Consider the following 12,652-nt stretch of genomic DNA (forward strand, 5'->3'; position numbering starts at 1 on the left):
AACCTGGTGAACCTCCTCTGCACCGGCTCCAAAGCCAGTAGATCCTTCCTCAAGTAAGGAGACCAGAACTGCACGCAGTACTCCAGGTGCAGCCTCACCAGTACCCTGTACAGTTGCAGCATAACCTCCCTGCTCTTAGATTCAATCCCTGTTATTAAATTCAGCCCCGTGGCGTGCTCCGATCCTGCGGCACGCCGTCAGGTTGGGGGCAGAGGGGGGGCCCCCATCACAGATTAGCAGCTTTCGCCCCTAGAGGTCCCATTTCAGGAAGGACGTTAGGTTCTTCAGTTCCGGTCGCCGACCGACAGGAATTATAGAGGGAAATGAGGGTTGTGGGGCATGAATTGGGGCAGGCAGGTGGAGATGAGTCCTCGGCCCGATCAGCCATGATCTTATTGAATGGCGGGGCAGGCTCGACGGGCCAGGTGGCTGACTCCTGCTCCTATTTCTTCCGTTCTTATGAAAGAGCGTGGAGACAGATTACAAGCTTTCCGGGACTTGGGGAGAGGTTGGGAAGGTCAGGACGGGTTTTATCCCCTGGGGCGCCGGAGATCTGTGTAGAGACGTACGTAATCAGGAGGAGAATAGAGAGGGTAAATGGCCGCAGCTTTATTTCTCCCCTACCCTGTGTGTATTCTTGCAAATACTCCAGTGGTGTCACGGGTTGATAGAGTTTGGCACTTCCCGTGCGGAACGGGCCTTTGCGGTCCCACGCCGCCGCCCAGCTCGATCGCCGGACTATTTACAATGACCGACTTGACCTTTAGGTCTTCGGACTGTGGGAGAAAACCGGGGGTGGGGTGGGAGAAGCCCGCCCCGGTCACGGGGAGGACGGACGATCTCCTGACAGGCAGTGGCGGGAATCGGACCCGGGTCTCCCGGCGCTGCCCGGCCACCCCCCCCTTCGCGTTAGCGAGCTGGCCGTTCCACCCCGTCGGTACGCGGGGGGGGAGCGGCAGCCGCGTGCAGGGAGAAACGGCGCGGTGGCGGTGCCGGTGTGAGGGTCACGGCGAGGTAGAGTCCATCTCTAGTGCACGCGGGACCCGGTCTCGTAACGGGGAGCGGGAGGGCGCGCTGAGAGGCGCACCGATCTTTGCGCAGCCACTGCGGGGGGCACGTGGCCAGGTGGTTAGGGCGTTGGACTAGCGATCTGAAGGCCGTGGGTTCGAGCCTCGGCCGGGGCAGCGTGTGTGTGTCCTTGAGCAAGGCACCTAACCACACAATGCTCCAGTCCACCCAACTGAGAATGGCTACCGGCAACATACTGGGGGTCAACCTCGCCACAGACTGGCGTCCTATCCGGCGGGGGGGGGGGGGGGAGTCTCGTACTCTCAGACGCTTCACGCCACGGGACACCAGCATAAGCACCAGCCTGATGGGCCACAAGGCTCGTGACGTGGGGGGGTGGTGGACCACATGATTGACAACAGTGCTAATAGTCTGCAGAATTGTAATTGATCGGTATAGAAAGCATTGGTTATCAATGTAAAGAATGAAAGGGCACAGAGTGGTTTTTAAAATTTATTTTGTTTAGTTTGATGTATAAGTTAAAAGGAGGTTGTCCCTGAGCCTGGTGGGACATACTTTCAGGCCCCTGGGAGGGGGGAGAGAGAACGCCGTGGGCGGGAGGGGCCTTTGAATTTGCCGGCTGCCTTTCCGAGGCAGCGGGAAGCACGGACAGAGACCGGTTCCTGTGACGACGTCCACAACCCTCTGCTCCTCCTCCCGGCCGCGGGGCAGAGCGGCTGCCCGACCGAGCCCAGGCGTGCGCTGCGGGCGGAGGGGCTCGGCGGGTCAGGCAGCACCCGCGAGGGGAGGGGGGGCACCGTTGGTACTCCGGGGGGAACCCTGTATCGGGGCTGGCGGGGGTGGGGGGGGAGAGGGGTGCTGGCCAGTGGAGGGGAGGGTCCGGGTCCAGCGAGGCGACTCGTGGACTGAGGGAGGGGGTGAAGGATGAGGGACGGGGCAGGGGAGGGGTGGAGTTGGGAGTCTGGCGGCCGGGTGGTAGATGGGGGCAGGCAAGCAGAGAGAAACACCGAGAGGGAGGTTTGGGGGGGTGGGGGTGACGCTGCCGGAGGGAGGTGAGTAGGGACACCAGGGCTACCGGTTTGGGACTCTGATCAGTCAAGAAGGAGCGAATGGAAACCGGTATGGCCAATGGAACCAGAACTTGACGTGGGAGGCTAGGAGGGGTGAACTGTGTGTGTGTGTGTGTGTGTGTGTGAGCGAGTGTGTGAGTGTGTGTGTGTGTGTGTGTGTGAGCGAGTGTGTGAGTGTGTGTGTGTGTGTGAGTGTATGTTTGTGTGTGTGTGTGTGTGTGAGTGAATGTGTGTGAGCGAGTGTGTGAGAGTGTGTGTGTCTGTGTGTGAGCGCGTGTGTGTGTGTGTGAGTGTGTGTGAGTGAATTGTGTGTGTGAGTGTGTGTGTGTGTGTGTGAGCGAGTGTGTGTGTGAGTGTATGTTTGTGTGTGTGTGTGTGAGTGAATGTGTGTGAGCGAGTGTGTGAGTGTGTGTGTCTGTGTGTGAGTGAATTGTGTGTGTGAGTGAGTGTGTGTGTGTGAGCGAGTGTGTGAGTGAATGTGTGTGAGTGTGTGTGTGTGTGTGTGAGCGAGTGTGTGAGTGAATGTGTGTGTGTGAGTGTATGTTTGTGTGTGTGTGTGTGAGTGAATTGTGTGTGTGAGTGTGTGTGTGTGTGTGTGAGCGAGTGTGTGTGTGTGTGAGCGAGTGTGTGAGTGTGTGTGTGTGTGTGAGTGTATGTTTGTGTGTGTGTGTGTGTGTGAGTGAATGTGTGTGAGTGTATGTTTGTGTGTGTGTGTGTGTGTGTGGACCCAGGAGGGGGAGGGAGGTGAGAAGGGGCAGGGGAAGTATGGTTGGGTTGAGGGACATGGATCCATACTCCGGCTGGAGGAGAATTGGAAAGAGAGAGGGGGTAACTAGGGATATGTGTTAAATGCTGGCATCATCATGAAAAGTATTTCCTTCAAACACGAGGAAGTCAGCTGGAAATCCAAGCAACACACACACACACACGCACACACACTCACACATGCACGCTCACACATACTCACGCGCGCACACTCACACTCACACACACGAGGTGCTGGAGGAGCTCAGCAGGCCAGGGAAATGATTGAACAGTGGACGTTTCAGGCCGCGACCCTCCCTCCACAACTCTTGCTGTCTGTTGTCCGGTGCAGACCGGTTGCCTTGCTGAGGTGTGATGCATCCGGGTGGGACGCTTTCTGTCTGTCTCTGTTACAGTGGGTGAGGGTTGAGTTGTTCTGGGGGCTTTGTCTTGCAGCCTGACGCTGGTGGAGAGCATCCCCGTGGGCCTGCCCTACCCCAAGGGCGCCCCGCACCACCGGTCCATCTACTCGGCCTGGGCAGAGCTGCTGGGGCGGGCCAACCGGTCGGTGGACATCGCCGCCTTCTATTTCACCCTGAGGGCCAGGGGCCAGAGTGAAGGGGAGCCCACCGCCTCCGAGGTAAGAATCGCGGCCCCCGTGCCCCGGCCGGAACCCACCGGTCCGCGCCCGCGGGGTGGCGTTCGCTACTGCACTTCATGCTCGGAGTGGCGAGGGGGAGCAGAGCGCGGCAGGAGGGGCCGAGGATCATGGTGGGAGGGGCGGAAGGTGGAGAGGAGTGCGGCGGGAAGGGTGAGGAGAGAACGGTGGGATCGCTGCGCCCCAAGTGGGGGTTAGAATTGTCACGTACCGCGACACGGTGAAAAGCTTGTCTCGCCTGCTGGTCGCGCAGATCAGAGCATCGAGGTAGAACGAGGTAAAACAGTAACGACGCTGGATAAAGTGTAACAGCGCCAGAGAGAGTGCGGTGCGGGTAAACAGTAATGTGCACGATCCTGACAAGGTGGATCATGAGGCCAAGGAATCTATCTTGCAACAGGTCCGTTCAAGTGTCTGATAACCGCGGGGTAGACGCTGTCCTCGAGCCTGGTGGGACGTGCTTTCGGGCTTTTGCATCTTCTGCCCGATGGGAGAGGGGAGAAGAGGGAGTGTCCCGGGGTGGGGCGGTCTTTACCGCTGGCTGCTTTACCGAGGCAGCGAGGGCCCGCGGAGGGCGGAGAGGCTGGCTCCCGTGACGCGCGCCCACAGCCCTCTGCCGTTCCTCGCGGTCGCGGCCGCCAAGCCCTGGAGCTTCCAGACGGGGCACTCCCTGTGCCGCGCCAGTCAAGGCTGGCGAGGGTTGACGGGGACGTGCTGAGCTTCTGTAGCGTGCTGGGGGGGAGGTGTAGACGGCGTCACGAGTGCGCGTGGAGTCGAACCCCGTTTCCGAGGACGCGCCCTGGTTGAGAACGGAAGGGTTGCTGCTGACCTGACCGCTGTCTGTTGCTCGGATAGCCCGGGACCCGGCTGCCGAGGGACCCCCAGATCAGCGAGTTTGCTCGGAGGGAGCGCCGCGCTGGGGGGAGGGCAGAGCGAGGGGAGAGCGCTGTGCCCGTGCGATTGCCGCCGTTGGGCGGGGAGGGGACTCTTTTGTGGCCCGTAGCAACCTCTCAGCCAACATCCTTTTTCCCTGGGTTTACGAAGATGACCCTGGGGGAGAGAGAGAGGGGATCAGCCCGAGGGCGGCGTCTCAGTGCGTTGGGAACGGAGGCCGCTCCAGGTTCGCTCTCAGTAATCCGGTGCCCTGCCATTCCCCCCCCACAGGGCCACCGGATCTTGGAGGAGCTGGGGGCTCTGAGCTCCCGCGGGATCAAGCTGAAGGTCGCCGTGAACAGCCCCCAGCAGTCCGCGGAGGACACCGACTACCTGGTGGAGAAGGGTAATTCCCGGGGAGCGGCGGCCCTGCGTTCTCCCACTGCGCACCCCCCCCATTTGTTTCTCCCCAGCCACCGCTCTCCCTCACCCTTCTCCCCACCCCCAGAGCAAAGGCTCCGGCAGCAACGTTTGCCCACCTCCCTGTGCTTGACGGCAGGCACGTCCCCCTCGATTCTCAGTCATCGCAACAGAGGCAGAGGCCATTTTGCCCTTTGTGTTGTAGTACAGCCCTTTGGCCCACAGTGTTGTACTGACCCACCCATTCTCTGTGTTTTAAAAGAATTACCTCTGGCATCCCACTTTAGTGTCCTCTGGTCACCTTAAAATTAGACGTAAGACACAGGAGCAGAATTAGGCCATTCGGCCCATCGAGTCTTTTCCTCCATTCCATCATGGCTGATTTACTATCCCTCTCAACCCCAATCTCCTGCTTTCTCCCCGTAACCTTTGACGCCCCAACTAATCAAGAACCTTTTGACCTCCGCTTTAACTATACCCAATGACTTGGCCTGCACATCAGCCTGTGACAATGAATTCCACAGATTCACCACCCTCTGGCTAAAGAAATTCCAACTCATCTCTGTTCTAAGTGGACGTCCCTCTATTCTGAGGCCGTGCCCTCTGGGTCTGGACTCTCCCACCGAAGGAAACATCCTCTCCATGTCCACTCTTTCGAGGCCTTTCAATATTCATTAGGTTTTGATGAGATCCCCTCCCTCCTCGTTCTTCTAAACCCCAGCGAGTACAGGCCCAAGGCCTTCGAACGCCCCTCATAAGTTAACCCTTTCATTCCTGGGATCATTCTGGTGAATCTCCTCTCGACCCTCCCCAACGCCAGCACGTCCCTTCTTAGATGAGGGGCCCAAAACTGCTCACAGTACTCCGGGTGAGGCTTCAACAGTGCCTTAGAAAATCTCAGGTTTACATATTTGCTTTTGTTTCCTCGTCTTTTCAAACTAACCCCCCTCATCACATTTGTCTTCCTCACCACCGACTTAGCCTACAAGTTAAAGTTCCCCTGCGCCTCCGATTTTTGAATTTTCTCCCCATCCTGCTGCCAAAGTGCGTGACCGTACACCTCCCGACACTGTATTCCGTCTGCCACTTCTTTGCCCGTGCTCCTGATCTGTCTAAGTCCTTCTGTAGCCTCCCTACTTCCTCTGAACTACCTGCTCCTCCACCTGTCTTCATGTCGCCCGAGCTCTGCGTCTGCGGTGCACGACTTCTTTCGCTGACTGCAGCCCGCCGCAAAAAAGTTCCCGAACTGGGGAATTGGCGCTGGCTGTCAACTCTACCTAGCCCCTCGTCTGTTTAATTATTGATTTACTGAGGTACGGCGCAGAATGGGCATTCTGGCCCTTCGAGCCCCGCTTTAACCCCAGCCTAATCACGGGACAGATTACAATGACCAGCTAACCTACCAACCGATGGGTCGTTGGACTGTGGGAGGAACCCGCGGCACCCGGAGGAAACCCACGCGGTCACGGGGGGGAGAACGTACAAACTCCTTGCGGGCAGCGGCGGGAACTGATCCCGGGCCGCCGGTACCGTAAAGCGTTGCGCGAAGCACCCGTGCCTCTTATCTGGAGCAGCTCTATCGAGTCACCTCTCATCCTCCTTCGCTCCAGACAGAAAAGACCTGGCTCGCTCAACCTCTCCTCGAAAGACGTCTTCTCTGAGGGGCAGCACGGTGGCCTAGCGGTTAGCCTGGTCGCTTTACAGTGCCTGATATCCCCAGATTGGTGGGGGGGGGGTTCAATTCCAGCCACTGCCTGTAAGGAGTGTACACGTTCTGATGCAGAGGTTGAGGGTGTTGTGGATAGTGTGGAGGGCTGTCAGAGGTCACAGCGGGACACTGATAGAGTGCAAAACTGGGCTGAGAAGTGGCAGATGGAGTTCAACCCAGATAAGTGTGAGGTGGTTCATTTTGGTAGGTCAAATATGATGGCAGAATATAGTATTAATGGTAAGACTCTTGGCAGTGTGGAGGATCAGAGGGATCTTGGGGTCTGAGTCCATAGGACACTCAAAGCTGCTACGCAGATTGACTCTGTGGTCAAGAAGGCATACGGTGTATTGTCCTTCATCAATCGTGGGATTGAGTTTAAGAGCCGAGAGGTAATGTTGCAGCTATATAGGACCCCTGGTCAGACCCCACTTGGAGTACTGTGCTCAGTTCTGGTCGCCTCACTACAGGAAGGATGTGGAAACTATAGAAAGGGTGCAGAGGAGATTTACAAGGATGTTGCCTGGATTGGGGAGCATGCCTTATGAGAATAGGTTGAGTGAACTCGGCCTTTTCTCCTTGGAGTGATGGAGGATGAAAGGTGACCTGATAGAGGTGTACAAGATGATGAGAGGCATTGACCATGTGGATAGTCAGAGGCTTTTTCCCAGGGCTGAAATGGCTAGCAGGAGAGGGCACAGTTTTAAGGTGCTTGGAAGTAGGTACAGAGGAGATGTCAGGGGTGAGTTTTTTTATGCAGAGAGTGGTGAGTGTGTGGAATGGGCTGCCGGCAACAGTGGAGGTGGAAACGATAGGGTCTTTTAAGAGACTCCTTGATGGATACAGGGAGCTTAGAGAAATAGAGGGCTATGGGTAACCCTGGGTAATTTCTAAGGTAAGGACATGTTCAGCACAGCTTTGTGGGCCGAAGGGCCTGTATTGTGCTGTAGATTTTCTGTGTTTCTACGTTCTCCCCCCGTGACCGCGTGGGTTTCCGCCGGGTGCTCCAGTTTCCCCCCCCGCCGCAGTCCAGAGGCGTTTGGTGACCGTTCGTGTGTGTGGGCGCCGGAATCGTATCGACAGAGCGATCGTCGCTGATTTGTTTTGACGTAGACATTTCTCCCTACGCTTCCATGTGCCCGCGACAACCGGAGCGGGTCTAAAACCTCCTCTGCGCCCTCTCCGGAGTTTCCGCACCCTTCCTGCGACGAGGTGACCAGAACTAAACCGAGCGGTCAACACGGGATCCCTGCAGAGCAATCCCACCCTTGGCTTAATTTCCACCGGCGCATTCTCCCCCCCAACCCCACCCCACCACCATGTCCAACGCCCTCAGCCCCCACCGGGAGGATCGGAGGCACCTTACTTTCAGCGGTCGTGACGACACTCTTGGCCCGAATGAAGGCAAGGAGGGGAGTCACCAAGAAGGCCAGGGGAGGGGAGAGGGGAGGCCCTTCATCCCGTCTCCCACCAGCCTATCCCCTCCCTCACTTCCCCTGCCCTGCAGGCGCTGCCTTCTGCTTCCCGAGCGACACGGCAGGACGTTCGGCCCGTCGAGTTGTGCTGGCAATCCCAAACCACCCCCCCCCCAACCCCGGTTCCCACCCCCACTCCGTCCCCGCCCCCCCGCTGACACCGCAGGTTGTTGGGACGTGGGAGGGATGGTGGAACGCCCGGGGGTGGAGGACGAACTCGCGCCTCCGGGGGGGGATTGTGAGGCGGCGGCTGGCTCGTTAACTGACTCCGCCCCGCAGGCGCTGAGGTGCGAGGTGTGCGGCTGGAGAATCTCACCAGCGGGATCGTCCACACCAAGCTGTGGGTGGTGGACGGGAGGCACGTCTACCTGGGCAGCGCCAACATGGACTGGCGCTCGTTGACGCAGGTAATTGTGGACGGGTGCGGTGTTGGGGGGGGTGGGGTTAGTAGCAGAGTGGAAAATCTCCCCTTTCCTCTGCAGGTGGTCGATGGATGCTTTTGAGGTTGTGGGCCGCTAAGGCCTGATGCTTTTGGCGCTGGGAGGGGCTTGTGTTTCAGTTGTAACGTACAGAAACAGGCCTTTCAGCCCACCTGGTCCCTGTTGACTGCCATTCCCATCGGCCTTCATAAATCAATGTACTGAGTACTGGAGATGGGATGTCACGTTGAAGTTGTACCAGACGTTGGTGAGGCCTAATTTAGGGCATTGTGAATAATTTTGGTCACCTACCCACAGGAAAGATGTAAACAAGGTTGAAAGAGTGCAGAGAAAATTTACAAGGATGTTGCCGGGTCTGGAGGACCTGAGTTATAAGGAAAGATCGAACAGGTTAGGACTTTTATTCCTTGGAACGTAGAAGATTTTGAGGGGACATTTGGTAGAGGTATACAAAATTATGAGGGGTATAGATAGGGTAAATGCAAGCAGGCTTTTTCTACTGAGGTTGGGTGGGACTTCAATCAAGGGTTAGGGGTTAAGGGTGAAAGGGGAGAAGTTTAAGGGGAACATGAGGGGAGACTTCTTCACTCAAAGGGTGGAATGAGCTGCCAGCGCAAGTGGTGGATACAGGCTCGATTTCAATGTCTAAGAGAAGTTTGGATAGGTACATGGATGGTAGGGGTCTGGAGGGCGATGGTCCCAGTGCAGGCCAATGGGAGTGGGCAGTTTAAATGGTTTCAGCACGGACTATATGGGCCGAAGGGCCTGTTTCTGTGCTGTACCTCTCTCTACATTGAGATATTTGCAGCTCGGGGCGACGGTCGCACCGTGTTCAGCCCCCGGATTCCTGACTCTGTCCCCACAGGCTCGCCACTCTCGGTGCTGGCCCCCCCCCCCCCCGTCGCCGTCTCTAGTTGTCTCTGTGTGTGGAGCTGGCACCACCTGGGTTCCCACCCCCGAGTGCTCTGATTCCCTCCTGACGTCGGGGGGTGGGGCAGTGGGTTCATTGTCCGGGTGAGTGGGGTGGGGGGGGGCAACAGGTGATAAGACTATGAAAAGTGGGAGAATCCATGTGCCAGCAGGGGCGCGATGGGCCGAAAGGCATCGTTTGTACGGAGGTGGGGTGGGGTGGGGGGGTTGCGGAAGATGGGGGGTAATCACTGCCTGTTGTCCTCAGGTGAAGGAGCTGGGCGTCGTGGTGTCCAACTGCAGCTGCCTGGCGCAGGACCTGGAGCGGGTCTTCAGGGTATACTGGTACCTGGGCGCCCAGGGGGCGACTATCCCGAAGCGCTGGCCCAGCGCCTACGCCGCCCTCTCCAGCAAGCAGCGCCCGCTCCATCTGACACTGAACGGCATCGACGCCCGCGTCTACGTTTCGGTGAGTGCCCCAATCCCCGTCCCCCATCCGCCGGGTTCTTTTAAAAAAAAATCCCTGTCACGTCCCAGTCAGAGGAGGGAGAGCTCTTACTCGCTGGCGTTCAGAGAACGAGGACGGAGCTCTCACTGAAACCTGTCAAATATTGGAAGGCCTAGATAGAGTGGACGTGGGGAGGATGTGTCCTACAGTGGGGGAGTCTGGGACCAGAGGACACAGCTTCAGAATAGAGGGACGTCCCTTTAGAACAGAGATGAGGAAGAACTTCTTTAGCTGGAGGGAATTCATTGCCACAGACGACTGTGGAGGCCAACTCATTGGGAATATTTAAAGCGGAGGTTGATCGGTTCCTGATTAATCAGGGTGTCAAAGATTACAGGGAGAAGGCAGGAGAGTGGGGTTGAGGGGAAGGCTACACTTAGTGGCCACTTTATTGGGTACGCCTGCTCGTTAATAGACAATAGGTGCAGGAGTAGGCCATTCGGCCCTTCGAGCCAGCACCACCATTCACTGTGATCATGGCTGATCATCCACAATCAGTATCCAGTCCCTGCCTTATCCCCAAAACCTTTGATTCCGCTATCTTTAAGAGCTCTATCCATCTCTTTCTTGAAAGCATCCAGAGACTTGGCCTCCACAGCCTTCTGGGGCAGAGCGTTCCATACATCCACCACTCTCTGGGTGAAAAAGTTTTTCCTCAACTCCGTTCTAAATTGCCTACCCCTTATTCTCAAACTGTGGCCTCTGGTTCTGGACTCCCCCAACATCGGGAACATGTTTCCTGCCTCCAGCGTGTCCAATCCCTTAATAATCTTATATGTTTCAATCAGATCCCCTCTCATCCTTCTAAATTCCAGTGTATACAAGCCCAGTCGCTCCAATCTTTCGACATATGACAGTCCTGCCATCCTGGGAATTAACCTCGTGAACCTACACTGCACTCCCTCAATAGCAAGAATGTCCTTCCTCAAATTTGGAGACCAAAACTGTTAATGCAAATATCTAATCAGCCAATCACGTGGCAGCAACTCAATGCATAAAAGCACGCGGACATGGTCAAGAGGTTCAATTGTTGTTCAGGCCAAACGCCAGAATGGGGGAGTAAATGTGATCGAACTGACTTTGACCGTGTTGGTGCCAGATGGGGTGGTTAGAGTATCTCACAAACAGCTGATCTCCTGGGATATTAATGCACGAAAGTCTCTGGAGTTTACAGAGAATGGTGCGAGAAACAAAAAGAAGCAGTCAGTGAGTAGCAGTTCTGTGGGTGAAAACACCTTGTTAATGAGAGAGGTCGGAGGAGAATGGCCAGACTGGTTCAAGCTGACAGGAACTCACATAACCACCCGTTACAACAGCAGTGTGCGGAAGAGCATCTCTGAACGCACAACAGGTCGAACCTGGAACTGGACGGGCTTCAGCACCAGGAGACCACGGACACACACTCAGTGGCCACTGGGGTACGGGTGGCCACTGTGCGTAGATCAGCCGTGATGGACTGGTGGGGACAGAGACGATGGGACGAATGCCCGTCTGTCGTATGGTATGGGACTAACTGTGACGTACCCCTCCCCTCCCCTTTCCCAGAGTGCCCCTCCGCCGCTGTGTGGGTCTGGCCGCACCACTGACTTGGATGCCATCCTGGACGTCATCGACGACGCGCGGGAGTTTGTCTTCATCTCGGTGATGGATTTCCTCCCCCTGTGCAAGTTCTGCAAACCGCAGAGGTAGGAAGGCCCGGCGGGGGGTGGCGGGTGAAAAGAATGGATAGCTGGCGGGAGTTTTGGAAGATGCTCACGGCCTCGACGAGCGCCAACCCCCGCCCCCCCCGGCAGCCAACTTGCCGCCGCGGCGCCAGCCGTCACATCTCGGGGTTCGATTCCCACCGCTGTCCGTCAGGAGTTCATACGTCCCTCCCATGGCCGCGTGGGATCCCCCCACCGGGCGCGCCGGTTTGCTCCCACAGTCCAAAGACGGACCGGTCGGGAGGCTAATTGGTCAGATGGGCTTAAGGCCTGGTTTCTGCATTGTGTCTCTAAAATAAAAACTGGTCTCTTCATCAATATCATTTTAATCACCTCTGTAAGGTCACTCTTACCTTCTACACTCCAAACCTGCCCAACTGCTCGACATAACTAGTCCCTCAAGTCCTTGTCAGCCTTTTCACTGCTCTTTCTGGTTTCGTAACATCTTTCCAAATGGCAAACGTCAAAACTGAACAAGGGGGTGACCTCCTTGAAGCCTATCGAACGTGGAAAGGCCTTGCTAGCATGGACATAGGGAGGGTGCTTCCCATGGTGGGGGAGTCTAAGACCAGAAGGACACAGCCTCAGAATAGAGGGATGTCGCTGTGTGTGTGTATGAGAGAGAGACTGTGTGTGAGAGAGAGTGAGTGTGTGTGTGTGTGTGAGAGAGAGACTGAGTGTGTGTCGGTGTGTCAGAGAGATACTGTGTGTGAGAGAGACAGAGACTGTGTCTGAGTGTGAGTGTGTGAGAGAGAGAGAGTGTGTGTGTGTGAGAGCGAGACTGTGTGTGAGAGAGACTGTGTGTGTGTGTGTGAGAGAGAGACTGTGTGTGAGAGACTGTGTGTGTGTGAGAGAGAGACTGTGAGAGAGAGAGACTGTATGAGAGAGAGTGAGTGTGAGAGAGAGAGATTGTGTGTGAGAGAGAGACTGAGTGTATGAGAGAGAGTGAGTGTGAGAGAGACTGTGTGTGTGTGAGAGAGAGACTGTGTGAGAGAGAGAGACTGTGTGAGAGAGAGGGACTGTGTGAGAGAGAGACTGTGTGTGAGAGAGAGACTGTGTGAGAGAGAGAGTATGTGAGAGAGAGAGAGACTGTGTATGTTTGTGAGAGAGAGTGT

General features: G+C 56.5%; 1 protein-coding gene across 1 annotated transcript in view; it reads left to right on the forward strand.

Moving 5' to 3' along the window:
- pld7 (phospholipase D family, member 7) overlaps positions 1 to 12,652 on the forward strand; it is a 58,620-nt gene that overhangs the window by 25,702 nt on the left and 20,266 nt on the right. The window contains exons 6-10 of the mRNA XM_063036545.1: positions 3,300 to 3,483; positions 4,666 to 4,780; positions 8,257 to 8,384; positions 9,595 to 9,795; positions 11,380 to 11,519. Coding sequence (XP_062892615.1) covers positions 3,300 to 3,483; positions 4,666 to 4,780; positions 8,257 to 8,384; positions 9,595 to 9,795; positions 11,380 to 11,519 — 768 coding nt within the window. The remainder of the gene's footprint in view (positions 1 to 3,299; positions 3,484 to 4,665; positions 4,781 to 8,256; positions 8,385 to 9,594; positions 9,796 to 11,379; positions 11,520 to 12,652) is intronic.

This window comes from Mobula hypostoma, chromosome 30 (genome assembly GCF_963921235.1).
Source record: "Mobula hypostoma chromosome 30, sMobHyp1.1, whole genome shotgun sequence".
NCBI classification, from domain to species: domain Eukaryota; kingdom Metazoa; phylum Chordata; class Chondrichthyes; order Myliobatiformes; family Myliobatidae; genus Mobula; species Mobula hypostoma.